At 39.8% G+C, this 14,903-nt stretch overlaps 2 protein-coding genes across 4 annotated transcripts in view; one reads left to right on the top strand and one right to left on the bottom strand.

Annotated features, from left to right (window-relative positions):
* Positions 1-6,105, bottom strand: part of CUNH11orf49 (chromosome unknown C11orf49 homolog) — an 81,610-nt gene extending 75,505 nt beyond the window's left edge. The window contains exon 1 of the mRNA XM_027641982.1: positions 5,935-6,105. Within this exon, the coding sequence (XP_027497783.1) occupies positions 5,935-5,983 (49 nt within the window). The 5' untranslated portion in view covers positions 5,984-6,105. The remainder of the gene's footprint in view (positions 1-5,934) is intronic.
* LRP4 (LDL receptor related protein 4) overlaps positions 5,857-14,903 on the top strand; it is a 95,617-nt gene continuing 86,570 nt past the window's right edge. Inside the window, exons 1-3 of one of the 3 annotated variants that reach the window (XM_027641979.1) lie at positions 5,857-5,938; positions 9,617-9,723; positions 13,958-14,047. In XM_027641979.1, the coding sequence (XP_027497780.1) occupies positions 14,038-14,047 (10 nt within the window). In that variant the 5' untranslated portion in view covers positions 5,857-5,938; positions 9,617-9,723; positions 13,958-14,037. Of the gene's footprint in view, positions 5,939-6,103; positions 6,239-6,290; positions 6,357-9,616; positions 9,724-13,957; positions 14,048-14,903 lie in introns of those variants that run through there. The other 2 variants (XM_027641977.1, XM_027641978.1) reach the window with 2 other exon arrangements.

Below are 14,903 nucleotides of genomic sequence, written 5' to 3'. Positions count from 1 at the left end.
TCGGATGGTAAGATTGATGGAGAGACAGATAACAGGTTAGCAAAGGCATATAGTGCTTTTGGAAAACTCCATAAAAGAGTCTGGTGAAATAAACACCTGAAGAAAAGTACCAAGATCAGTGTTTACAGAGCCATAGTGCTGTCTACTCTTTTATATGGATCCGAATCATGGGTCATCTACCGCCACCACCTGCGACTCCTAGAACGCTTCCATCAACGCTGCCTCTGTACAATCCTAAACATCCACTGGTCAGATTATGTGACCAATGCATCTGTTCTAGAACAAGCAGCAGTCACAGGTATTGAGGCCATGTTGCTGAGAAATCAGCTGTGCTGGACAGGGCACGTCTCAAGGATGAAGGACCACTGCCTCCCTAAGATCCTGCTTTATGGTGAACTTACCACCGGCTGCCACAAGAGAGGAGCCCCAAAGAGGAGATACAAGGACTCCCTGAAACATCTCAGCCTTGGCCATATTGATCTTCATCACTGGTCTACTCTGGCCTCCAATCGAGAGGTCTGGTGATACACTATCTATAAGGTGTGCCAAATAACCTGAAGAAAAAGTATGATTGGAATAAATTGGTATCAGATGGTAAAAGATGTATCACATCCCTTGTTTAAAGAAGCAGCAGAACAGAGCCATACAGGTTACTTATAAAGGTAAGTCCTTATTTATAAAATTATTATCAAATCATCTATTACATTACTGCTTAACTCTTCAGGAGAGATGACTTCTTCTGGAACATGAGCTGTCTATCAAAGTAATCTGTTCTGTATGCACACAAGAGGGCTTTTAGGGCTTTTATTTTTACAATGGGTTCATTCCTGGCATAACTGTATATGCTGAAAAGTCAGGAGTGGGAATCCCTGGATAATAAGACCAGCTTTTATTACTTATTTGCCTCCTCCTCAATTGAAGTGCTGAAAATACAGACTACTTGATGCAATTAATATTATGATTCATTTCAGTTATCAGAAGCTCAAGAGCATAACAAGCTTTAATGTATCTGAAATATTTCTGGCATTTTTTGATCTCTGAGAGCGTAAAGCAATAGCTAAATTCCCTTTCATATTTTACTCTAAATTGGAGCTTATCTGAAGACACTACTGTATTATACACATTGGAAAGACACATCAATAGTAACACAAAATCAATTTCATGCAAATATTACCAAAACAATAATGATGCAAGAGAGAAATAGTAAGGATGCACACTTAAAGAACGAAATCACGTGAAATCTGGAAGTTTTTCCAGCATTCATGATCTTTCAGGATGCTCTTTTTAATCTTTTCAGATATCATTAGGGTCTTAATCTCTTCAGATATTGCTAAGAAATGGCCTGAGCAAGAGAAGTATATAAACAAACTAATCAACCAAAAAGCTGTATCACTGTACAGCTGTAGTTCTGTCTAGCTTTGCACAGCTTCACAGTGTAATTTCCTATTAACCCTCAAAAACAAAATCTTCTTTGAAGGACAGAACACGTAACAAAGTGCAAGTAGACCTTGTCATATCTCTGGTTGCCATACCAGAGATAACACTACAATGTGAGACATGCACTGTTACTTGGGAACGCATGCCAAGTGGCCACACAGCACAACTAGACCATATTTTGTGCGTTCGCTGTTTCAAACCCACTTTCAACACAAAATTTAAGAAATGTTTCCATTTATAATTTAATCTTGACCATAACTGAAAATTTGTTTCAAACAATCAGCATATTAGTCACAAGCCATGATATTGTACTCTTTTGGTTTGTGCTCCTGGGGCTGCACACAGACTGACTTAACCGCCCAAGTCCTTCCAGCAGACACCTCCTGCCCGATGCACACAGCTGCCAGAAATCACCACCTCGCCAAAGCAATCTTTGAGCTATCTTTTCTTTTGGGTGGGTTTTTTTTTTAATCTAAACTTATGCAGTGTAATTATAATCATTTTGGAAGTAACTGTCATTCCAGCTTGTTATAAGGTATTAAGTAGGATAATGGTTCCCTACCTATTCATACTTAGAAGGACATATGCAGGAGGACTGTGTACTCTCCAGTTCTGGAACTCTACATAGGTGAGGATCAGATTTCACCTGTACCTTTTGAGTTAAGATGGAAGTCCTGTGGTGCAACAGCAGGTTTGGGGATGAAACCTCCAACTTTTGGAGAAAGCATTAGATGGAGTCTAAGAGGATTCAAATTTAACTAATATTTCTATAAGCAAACTCTCATATATCAATGGGGAAATAATTTCATCTTCCACATTACAGTTCTATCTGTACAACAGAACAAGAAAAAAAAAAGGTATTCTCTTTTTTTAAACTATGAGTTCCTTCAGCCAGACTGCTTTATAGAAGCTTATCAAATCTCCTGCTGCTAGGAGGAGACTCAGTGTCAGCTATCTGGATAACAATGTAGCCTATCCATTGATTATGCTGTTGTACTTGGACTTTCCAGCTCAATATTTCTTAAGACTGTTCACAAGAAGAGTACATCCCAGGCACCTGTGAAGTTTCTACACAACTGAAGTTCCCTGTTGGGACCTACTCAGTTTCGTAAACACACAAATGTTCTTTCTAACCTGAGCTCTTTCTAAGCCTGAGATCTTCTACCAGAGAGATGAGGAAACACAACTACGTTTCTGGCACTTATTAGTCCCATGCTTTACTGATAAGGCACTTCCCTAGCAGAGTATTTGCGTTCTTACATGCCTTATATTGGCAAAGGAGGAAAAGAAAGTACATCCTGGAGTTGGGAAGTACAGGGGAGGAGAATACAGAGAAAAATAAAAGTTCATAAATTTGCGATACTCTACTGCTTTTCCTCCCTAACACAAAAGGGGAGTGAGGAAGGAATACAATTTAAGGCTTCAGAAGACAGCTGCATGAGCAGGACAATATACCAAGGGCTCCACTGCCTGCTACAAATAACTCAGCAATCATCAGCTATTAAACCATAATGAGGAAAGTATGAAAAAGTGTCTCAAATATGCCTCATTTGGCCTGCTGTAGTTCCAGTCTCATCCATCAAATGAGAAACACATTTTCATCACTATGCCCAAACAATAACTGTTGTTTATTCAGTGAAAATACTGTTTAAATGTTACAACATCATCTTCACTGTAGCCTTCCTACCACCTCTACAGACCTCATCTCCTCTCCTATTCAGTGAGTATGGGTCATCTCTTTTCTTCTACATAATGTCTCATAATCATTGTGGCACGAGACATGTTGCCTTGATTTTTATTTTCCAGGAGCTCTGGCGTACCACAGCTTTGCAATTATTTTTCATCTTAACTGAATGCTTAATTCTCTCCCTCTTCACTTCTATTTTAACTCACAACTGCTTTTATTTCCCTCTTAGCACTCTATCTGGATGTGGAAGAATCATCTCAAATAGAGGAAAAAAAAGTAATGCACCAAGTAGCATGTTAGGTTATTTCATCTGCTCAGTTTATGTGTTGGCCTGTTTTGATACTGAAAAGGGGAAAAGGGGAAAAAGAGGTTAGGTGAAGTTTGCCCATGCTTGGTCAGAAAAGTGCCGTCTGATCTGGGAGACACAGAGAATAACTTCCGTGGCAGCCTAGGGCAACAGAACTGCAGAATGAAATTATAGAAAGTGAAAGTTATCACAGTTGCTTACAATCCCACTTCAGACAACTATATTAACAAGACTTCGAGGCACACAGTAGAACAAATTCAAATAATGGTGATTTCAGAATGCCAGGTCCATGTAGAAAACATAAAGGTAACTTCAAAAAAACACATGGGGAGGTGTGTTTATTTAGAAGGGGAGGGGGAGCTTCTTTAACCACTTTCCTGCAGCTAATACACAATGCTTTGCTTAGGATCTGTGAGCAGTTTGGTAAGTTACAAAGTCTCACAAAGACAGAAGCATTGTTATTGGTAATACTCACAGCTAATACAACACCATCAGGTAGCAAACACTTTTTCCAATCTAATAGACAACAGATATTGCAATCTAAACGAGAAGGTCACACCAAGTGATGAACCGAACAGACTCTTATACAAGTTATCCCTCAACACGTGTCTTTTTCTGACCCCGATATCAGAATAATTTAGAAGGTTGTACAAAATGAAAAGGTAATTCCAAATCAGCATGTGGAACAAAGATAAAAGGAGGCTCACTTAAGTGACTGGTAAAGCTGTTTCCACCTAGCAATCTTTCACATCTCTTAGAAGTCTCATTTCTCAACTTCAGATGTGAAACAGAAAATTGATTTATTCTTACACTTTAAGAATTTTTAGTCTGCTTCCTAGATCATTTTGAGTGATTCAATCCTTACTGACAAGTTTCAAGTGCCTATTTCATTCAAATCAATTAAATGAACCCAAAACCAACTTGGCTCATTAGAAAAAAATAAAAGAAATTTTGCAAGTTTCAACCTAGAGCAACTCCAGAAAAGTTATGAATCTCTCTTTTAATGTGTAGGTTGAAATGCTGATGTAGTGTGATGGAGTAGCACAAAACCAAAGAGTGTATCTGCATGAAACTGTGATACTGTTCTCAAACACCTGAACTAATTCCAGAACTGAAATCAGTAATAAGAGCTTCAGCAAAGTGAGTCTCATGAGAATCACCCCAAATTGAGCACTAAACCAACCTATTTCTGCCTTGAGTTTCCCTGACACACAATAGCACTGCAGTTATGTAGGTATGCACAGAGTACCCCAACCACAGCCAACCAGTAACAGCACAATGAGATTCTACTCCAAGGCAAATTAGATCACTCATTCCTTTGCTTAAAGAGTTCATTTCTCTTTAGTGCTAAGATATGCTTTGAAGCACAGTGGGACCCCTCCTCTTATTGCTAGGCTAAACAAGCCAAGCTCTTTTAGTCTGGTCCCTGCAAGACAGGTTTTCCATTTACTGTAAGCCAGCAGTGTTTCTCTGCTCTTGTTCCATTTTGACTTATCACAGACAGCAAAATCATGATGGAACAAGTAGCACAAATCAATCCATTCCATTTCTGACTGGTCCTTGTACAAGACAGGCACAATTAATTACACACACTTTTAAAAGAGTTATTACCAAATAGCCTCTTGGGCCTAGAAAGCAATGGTTAAAGAGTTTCACTTCACAAATACTCTCCTGAACACATTCCAAATGCTTACTTCTTTTAATTCATCTCCTCTTTAGTGATTAAATGAAGTCATATTGACTTTATTCCATCCTAATTATTTTTATTTGACACAATAACACCAAATCACTTTGCCCCATAGCTTCCTGGAACATGAAACAGTTACAGCCAGTTTAAATGGGTGTAGTCTTCAATGGAGCAGCTGCTTCACAGGTTAAAAGATTTTCATTTTATGTGGGAAATACTACCAACACTACGTTATTTCAGACCAGAAGCCGACATTCAAACCATCTCCCAACATAAGAACAGCACTCTTTCCTGTGTCGGGAAACGAGCACAAAACGCGGATGCTCACAGAGATCCGGGAGCAGAACAGGTTGGCAGTGGGTGAAATGAGGCTCCAGTCTGTCACAGGGTAGCTGGACACTGCTTGCCACCACTGATACCGTGGAATGGGACAGGGGAGGAGACCGCAGCTCACTTCCCTCCGGCCGGCGCTGCTTTCACAGAAGCCACACCTCAGGGCACCGGAGGGATGCTCCCCATGCCCAAGAGAGCTCCGCAGCTCTCCCTCCTCCGGGAGTACCCGGACAAGCAACGTCCTATAACACCGACCTGTAACCCCCCACTGCTGCCCCCTCTCCAGCCGAGAAGGCGGACACGGAGCCATCGCGACCCCCTCCCCTCAGTCCGGCCCAGCCTGGGGCCGCTCGCCACAGTCCCCGGGAGGGTCGGGCCGGGCCGCGCCGCAGCCACCCCGGCCCCTCCGCGCCCTCCCCGGGCCGGGCCGCAGCACAGCCGAGGGAGGGCGCCCTCACGGCGCTTCCCCGCCCCGCTCCTCACCCAGGTACTCAGGTCCGGGCAGCGAGAGCCGCTCGGGGCTCAGCATCATTCTCCTCCTGCTGCTCCCGACGCCGCTCCTTCCCAGCTTCCGCCCGTTTCCAAGGCGCCCGACGCTCCCGGCGCTGCTCGGCCGCTCGCCCCGGCTGGGAACACGCCCCTCGCCGCCACCGTTCCGGACCAAATCCGCCCCCGCCCGGCCTCAGCCCCCTCCCGCCGCCCCCGGGCTGTCTGTGCGGCCACAGGGGCTGAGGCAGGGGTGGGAGCCCCGAGAGACCTCGTGGGAAGGGTCTCTGGGAGGAGCATGGTGACATGGCCTTGGGGAAGGGGCTGTGGGGAGCATGGCGGCCAGGCTGTGAGGAGGAGGCGGTGGGCGATGCCGGGGCAGCTGCTCCAGGGCCGAGGGGCACCTCAGAGGGAGAAGAGTGAGTCAAGCTGAAGAGCCGAAATGGCAAGAGGAGTGTAAAGTCATTCTGGTTAGATTTAGGTTGGAAATCAGAAGGTGTCTACTGCCAGGGTCTATTAGCACTACAGCTCTGGTGGAAAGACCTTAATTTGAAGATGAATTGTAATAACTTCAAATCACAGAATCACAGAATATGCTGAGTTGGAAGGGACTCATCAGGATCATCGAGTCCAACTCCTGGCCCTGCACAGGACACCCCATGTGCTTGAGAGTGTTGTCCAAACGTTTCTTGAACTCAGCCGGGCTTGGTGCTGTGACCACTTCTCTGGGTTAATGAAGTAATGAAGTTCACTGTGTAGCAACCTCGTCTCAGAGTGCAGGGACCGACAAGGTGACCAAGGAGATCCTTTACAGTTGTATCCTTCTGTCCGTACCACTCCTGTGCTGGAATTTTTGCAGCCCTTGTGCTCAGAAGAGGCACTTACGGGGAACAACAGGAATTGTCCCTGCTGTACATGCAAGTAAAAACGAGCAGCAAAGTCCTGAGCCACAGGGTTCTTTTTGGTTTTGTCTGAAAGCTTGTCTGGGAATGGCCTTTGTCCCAGGAATGTAGGAGAGGCAGAGCTCTTCACATGGCTGGAAGAAAGCCTGCTGGGCTCCTCTTTCTCAGAAGTGGATGGGGCTAAAATTCCCAAATTACTTTGCAGTTTCTTCCATCACCATTAGAAAAATACCAGCCCAAGATGTAATCCTGGGAATTAAAAAAAAAAAAAAAAGGAGGGGTACTGGAAATGTTGTCTATGTTTTTAATGACAAATGCAAAGGAACAGAAATTAAATTAACCACTTGTACAAGCATATAACCTGCCTTTATTCCACTGGAGGAAAGAGCTGAAGGTGACTATTGTCTGCTCAACTTTAATCTATACTCAAAGAAACCACAGTTAAAAAGGCCAAACAGGATGTTATAACTTAACTATTAATATCCCCCACAAAATTATCTGGACCACTTCTCTTTGTTCTGTCTTTAAAAGCATATGGCTTAGATACACATATTTCAAGGATGGGCAGAGAGAATAATTTAGGGAGTAGACAATGAGACACTCCAGCATGAAGAATGACTGGAAAAATGTAAGACTGTCTTAAAGAGGCTAAGCATAACATGACGCTATCTAAAATTATCTTTGCTACAATGAAACTCATTCAGAATTCCAATGTGTTCATTTTTGCAGTTTGTGACAGGCTACAAATTTAAAGATAGGATTTTTAAATAATAGATACAATTAGATCATAGAATACATTGACACAAGATATTTTTGAGGCCAGGAATTCAGCAGAATGTAGAAAGGAAGTAGGTATATTCAAGCAGAATGAGAAAACAAAGTATTATGTTATTATGCATAAAAGCATAGGGAAAAAAGAACACATCTGTAGGTACACAAAGTGTCCTACTTCATGATGAAGCCAATTATCTGACTAGTTTTGAAAATATTTTTCCTGACATTATATCTATCCTATAACTGCTCAGTTTAGGGTTTCTAGAGCTTTTCAGTGAGGTATCTGGTTCTAGGCCACTGTTGGAGAGGAGAAATGGAATTTGATAGACTTCTTGTGATCACTAGATTCAAGAGCACAATTCCTACACTAGCATCAAGATCTCTCTTTTCACAAGCAGTCATTTATCATTGTCCAGGCAGTTTCAGTGGTGTTCAAAAGCCAAATCTAAAAACCTTTTCCATAATGCTGGTCAGCTGAGCCTTCCATAGATTGTGTTTCTTTTTTGTTGTTTAAACCATTTCTGTAAACCACAATTTATCTTTAATCAGTATCCGGAGCACTGATTTACAAGAGGCCTTTAAAGTCCAGTTTTAAATACTACATTCTAATATCCCTCCAGTTTCTGGTTTTTTCTTTTCACTTGTTACTCTTTGGTCTCTAAGGGTTAGACTTTGCTATTTCCTTCAGACAGCTAAGGGAAACCTTTTGGACACTGATCCCATTTGTGGTTTTAATAACGATACGTTTCAGTAGTAGTGGCGCCTGACTGTTAACGACTCAAAGAAAACTATATAAAAACAAGATGTCATTTCTGGAGCCATTTATAGACTTCCCTGTTTACTATTATTTCTCTCTGGGCTTGCCAGAGCCAGGATTAGGTGATATAACAGATCAGCTGCAGCACTCACCTGCTCTCTCACACTCATGACCTGAAAAGGGAGAAATGCTGCCAGCCTGGCCATAGGTATTAAGTTTGTTTTCCCATCTTGACTTTAGAACCCTAGACTAGTGCATTTTAATAAATTGGGAAGGCTTTTCTGGGTCACTGGAAACCACCTGCAAGTTTAATATCTGCCCCCAGAGAAGCACATCTAACAAGGGCTTAATGTTCTTTTGGACCCAGCTGGAGAAATGACAGTGCAAAAATGTATTTTCCTCTGTCACAACTCCCTAGTAGATTATCAGTGGTATAGGTCTCACTTTAGGGGAAGCCTATGGAGCACACTTTTGTCATCTACACTTACATGTCTTAAATTGCTGGATTTTGTCTACCAGGGACATGAGTGGCTAAGTCAGTCATTCAGTGAGGATCAGTTGGACCACATTGATACATTTTATGCACGCCCTCTTTCAGAGTTAGTGTGACCTTGATTTGATTTGGCTTAATTCACTTTGCGGTTTAAGTAGCCTTTTAGAAATCATACTTTAAGTACATTGGGCTAACTTAGTTATGTAAGAATCCATGTGACCACAAGTTTGAAAATAGTCAGTGGTGTAGTTTAAATTATATAATGAAAGAAAATGTCTTGACTATGTTAAGGTGCATGGACTGAAGAACTCCTTTATGTGTCAGTTTTATAAGTGTTTCTCAGCAACTTAGCTTAAATTGGATTTCTGTTTTCCTCCAGTCCCACATACTTTGCCCCCACTATGTTAATTGCTTAGCTTACTCTTCACTGTTTTTATGTTCATCTTCTTAAGTGATACTATCAATGCTGAATTGAAATATTTTCTTTTTATTGGACAAAGTTCTGCTGAGAAACAGCTCCTCTTTCAGAGAGAGTATTATATAGAATAATAAACAGGACTAGATATCAAGCAAAAAATTCCAAAGGAAATGCCTAGTTTTAAACAGATTGAGTCATTTTGTCTGGCTTCTATTAATTTTCTTGGAATGAAATGTTTCATTTGCTTAGAATTTTAACAATATTGCTAAAGTAGTTACAATAAAGCCTAGACATATTAGAGGAAACAAACTTCCTTTTTTTTTTTTTTTTTTCAGGTGACAGTTGGGAATGCTGTTGCTTTAAGCATTACAACTACAACGTACAAAGAACTAGGCTGTGGGCAGTCTTCAGTACTGTTCCATCTAGCTTCTATGAAATCAATGTAAGATGAATTTTCATTTCATTATGAAATTGTCTCTAGCCTTTCTAGTTCATCCTTTGAGTGTCCAAAGCCTGCTCCTATTTTAGAACAGTTAGCTAAGAGCCTGTCTTGTGCAGAACTCAGCTTTTTTGAGTTTGGTTGTGCTTTGTATTCTTTGAGGCTTCCCACATATTTTTCAGATAAGCTTTACCTTGTACATAATAACTAATAAAATTGCACGTGTGATAACAAAAAGACACACGAAAACCACATCATACTGAGAGGAGAAAAACATTGACTTAAACAACTGTCAATCTTTATTGATAATCTATTATTTTGGGCACCATGGCAGAGATAAGTTTTGAGGAAAGATCTGAAGAAATGGAGAATAAAATCTTCATATGCTATTATTTATGTAAATTATTGGAAATCTTGTAAGTGAAATTAGGATTCTATTATGTAAGACCTTTTAAAAATCAATGGCACTGAAGATTCAATTATGAGTCAGTTGCAAACCCATAAAAACGTCTCATTAAATTTTTGACTTACTAATCATTTATATAGATTATCTTAAATGAAAAGGTCAGCCAAAATCACAATGAAATTATGTGATGAAATCTGTATTTTTATATTGTTGATTCCCCAGGAGACATTTACAGAGTAAGATCCAGTACTTTTAGTGTTTAGTCTTATCTGAGCTTTCTCAAGATGAATGAACTGTTTATCTGGTTCACATACAGCACAGTGTTTTTGCCCAACAAATAAATGAATAATTTTCCTCTAATAATGCAGTATTAATACTAGTTTACCTCTTCAGGTAAAACTTAGACAAACAGATAGGACTTATATTGTTGTTTAACAGGCATTAGAGAAATAAGATGCACAAAGTTCGTCACTCCTAACATCTGCCACAGGATGAATTCTGGAAACATCAACTAATTTTCCAGCTAGTAATAGGACATGATAACAGCAGCAGCTTTCTTAAGTAGCCAGCATTTGTACCATTACAGAGCTTAAACATGACACCTGTAATTGTACCTGGAAATCTTAAGTCAAGAATATACTTAACTGGTAAGATGTCATAAGCATAGAGGAAACTGTGCTGTGAACATTATGCCATCGTTGATTTACTTGGTTAGCTGCATTTTAATCTGGATTGCTGAGATTTTATTTTCCCTCTTGAAATCATGGACAGAAAGGATGCAAATAGCAATCTGATCTCATTTTGAGATCTGTCTATATTGATGAACTTTATGTTCACCTAATGATTTAGGTCTAACCAAGCTCCAAGATCCTTGTGTTTTAAATACAAGTTGTTGGGAAAAAAAGGCCTTAAAATATTCTTCTACTCCTCAGTCATAGGAATACTTCTGAATTCTGGGTGATCTGCTTAACAGAAGAGAAAATAGTATTATGACAGGCTCTATGGCTCATGGAGGCCACATCTTCATTTTAAAATCAGGGGTAGCTGTAAGTTGTATAATAGATTCCTGGCATGTATTAAATGCACTGTCCAAATTCTAGTTGATTTTGAGCTTAGTGTTAGCAATCAAAGTTAGCTTTTTTGTAACAGCAAACCCTCGAAAGACTCTACTTCAGTTTTTGTTCCCATTATCTCACCAGGAAGGAAAGGACAACATCTTTAAAAGTACTTAAGTACCAAGTGAGTGACCCTTCTCTGTTGGAATGCCGCCCCACTAATGATGCAGAGAAGAAAAACAACCATTTCTGGCAGAGTTTGCAGGATCTCTCATGCCAAACAAAAAAAAAAAGTCTAAAATGGCTGGTAAAAATAAATATCACTGAAATTCTGGTATGGGAGGCATTTTTAACAGCCAAAGCTTAGCTTATCCTGGGGGGTAACCCAAAAAGGCCTGCAATTTTCGTTCTTTATTTCTACTTATCAAATGTTCCTTGCAAACTTAAGCTGCCAGAGTCTGTTATCCATTAGACAAGGTGTTTGTGTGAGAAAATTATAGTAAGTAAAGGCTTTGTGTGTGCACAAGAAAGTAGGCAAATCTAAGTGGGAGTGCCTGTTGTGTCTGGGGATGAAATCAAGTAGTAACTCTGATGGCTGTACTGGCCAGCTCTTATGGGAAATTTCAGTACATAATTTTCTGTGTGCAGAACAGAGATTTAGCACATGCAAAATGCTCTGAAAGTATTTTGTCTTTTAACATATACATGGAAATGCAAATGATGGAGTCAAGGGGGAAAAAAACAGAAGAAAGGATATCACAGATTCATTAAAACTGTGGAATTCTTCAAAACAATTATTAGTTCTGTTTGTTAGATACACAAAAGGGCTTTTGGAAGACAGCACTGTGGAACCCTGCTGCTTTGCAGGAGCTGCAGTCAGAATTTTTTTCAGTGAAAGAACACATCAGTATCCTGGTCATTCACTCCAAAATAGAAGAGGACACAGTGATGAATGTTTTTTTCTTTCTGCTACACAATACTCCAGGTGTTTTCAAGAGTAAGATCTTTGTGGATTCACTAGAAGTGAAGATAGAGACCAAAGATGATATAATGTTTGGAGTACTTAGGAAGAGAAGTTGAGGAGTAGAGGATGAGAGATGGAAAGGGTAGTATGCAAATAACTTACTGAGAAAGAAGATAAACCATATGAGACTGAAATAGTAAATGAAGATTATGGCAATTAATTCTAAACTAGAGGGAACATGGAACACCTTTCAGAATATAGTAGAAAATTAGGACCTAATTAAGTTTTGTCTGAGGAATATTTTTAAATTTTTCTTTGGATTTGTTAACTTTATCATTCTAGTTTCTATAGCACAGCAAAATAGATCAACCATTCTGTGTTTGAATCTGATAATAGCTTGTTAGATAGTAAAAATATGTCTTTAAGGTTCTAACTTTATTTGTTAAATTTTAGACCATGTTAGTGAAGGAAGAGTTGTTCCTTGAATACATAAAGTTTACATGTGGGTCACAGTTTCTCTCAAATTCTGTGACTAGAGCCCATTTCTGAAATTTCCTAAGTGTACTCAGTGTGCTTTAAGTTATATGAAACAGAAACAACAGAAACCTGTGGCCTCTGTGACGAGGTTTTCCCTGAGCATTAAAAGTGTTGGGTTTTGCTCACTGAAGTCTCTGACAGAGTTTCCAGCAACTCTGCTGATCTAGCATGAAGCATAAATGAAAATGCAACACACAAACCTTTAAACTCTTAGAATGCTAATGTTATGTTAATGTGTTAAGTATCCTAAAATCCCCAAATTGCAACGATATGGACACAAGTATATGTGACTAGGAGGGAGGTTGGATGTGTGTGCATATGCATGGGTGACTCATGTGGAGGGGGTGTGCAACTCTGGATCTTGCTCCCACCTGTTCCTTTATTCAGGTCTCACCTAGTGCTGGTAAGGAGTAATTAATTTGTTCCCTCATTTACATTTATCAAGAGCTAATATGACAGAGGGAGAGGTGTTAAGAGGTATCTCTGATTCAGGCACCTGATAGGAAAGCACATAGTTGACATCTTATCAGAAAGACTCAAGGGTTATATCTTGTGTGTGCTGGTGGTACTTGCCAAAACCATCATGCCAGTGAAGTATTGGAAGTGAATCATCTTCAAGAAAGAAAACTATCTGTCTGTTTACATTTTTACATCTATAGTGGCAGAGCTTCTGCAAATAAGAAAGGTTTGTGAGCTGAGGGAAAGATACATTTACGTCTTTTGCATCTATTCCCATGACTACTTGCTTGTTTTACAGGCCCAATTCATATATTCTAGGCTTTTAAGAAAGGAAAACTCAACCCATCAGAGATATTCCACATATCAAGACATAAGGTCATCTTTCTTTCTGATTGCGTGATTGATTTTTACCACAAACTTCTTATCTGATTACAGAGACCATTGATAGCAAATTACATTGATAACTGGGAGTCAAAGAAAGACACAGGTCTCCAGTTCTTTATAAAAGAACTTCTCTGTGGGGTCAAAAATTAATTTAGGAGACACAACTTGCTACTTATCCATTTGAATGTGTTTGGAGAATAAAGGTCTTTAAGCTTCCGTCTTCAAACTGAATTCTTCTACTGCTGGCTTTTAAGAGCTTCCTCTTTTCTCTTCTTTTTTTCTGTGCCAGATAAGCTGTGCTGTTCCTAAGGCTAGCCCACCGGCTACTTTTGCAATGCAGACATTGTGCAAGGCCTGGATAATTGCCATTTCACTGCAGGGAGGAGTCTCATCAGTAATAAAAGATGGTGTATTTGCATTATTTTTACACAGAGGATGTTAGGGAACCGGTAAAAGAAGGAGCAGAACCAGATTTCAAGAGACACAGGAAGAGCTACCATCTGAAAGAAAGCATGAAGAAAGGTTTGGTTTGTTGTTTGGGGGTTTTTTTTCCCTGTTTTGAGAGTTAATTTACTTAGGGTTTTGTTTCTTTTTTTTTCTTTTTTCCCCTAGAGTGGAAAGTTGAATGGCCTGGCAGGTTGGTTTCAGTCCCACCTTCCAGACACACACAAAAAAGGGATGGGGTTAGATGAATCTCTACTTTGGCCGCTACATTACAAAGGATCTTTTACACGATTCTTTGTATCTCAGCTTCTGAATGTAGTCATTTAATGTAATCTCTAGTTTTACTGTTCTGCACTGCAAAGTAGAGTTAATGGTGGTCCATGAGATGATCATAAAGTTTCCCAAAACAAATGTGCAATTGGAATGCTTAGAAAGCAACAGTTAAATGAAATGTGAAGAAAATCAAGTAACACATAAACTCTGACTTGCTAACATGAGTTTTGTTGTAAATGAAAACAATTGTGGTAACACTGCAGAAGATGGCAAATGAATTACTGTTTTCTTAAAAATAAATAAGCAGTAACTTGAGAAACGCTGTAGGGGACAATGGTGACAGTATTTGAATGTTTATGACATCTCTGAGCATATGTGGGTATACAGTAGTAGTGCTGCTACTTAGAAAACTCCAGGGAAGGCAACAAGGGAAAAAGTGATGACATAAAATATAAGTCGATGCTAATATTTCGTTTAATGTATGTAACACAGAGACTATAATTTACAAACTAGGTCACCAGATGCAAAATTGTAGGACTCTCAACTCTTTGGAAAATTAAACTGTTTCTTTACAGGTCCAACAGTGAAGTTGGAGGCTCAACTGTCTCACTGCATCTTCCTACATATGGATAAAATCCTGACTTTTAACCATCTGGTATTC

Source organism: Corapipo altera, unplaced genomic scaffold (assembly GCF_003945725.1).
Source record: "Corapipo altera isolate COAL_440 unplaced genomic scaffold, ASM394572v1 23b, whole genome shotgun sequence".
NCBI classification, from domain to species: Eukaryota; Metazoa; Chordata; class Aves; order Passeriformes; family Pipridae; genus Corapipo; species Corapipo altera.
This window is presented reverse-complemented; position numbering and strand designations above follow the sequence as displayed.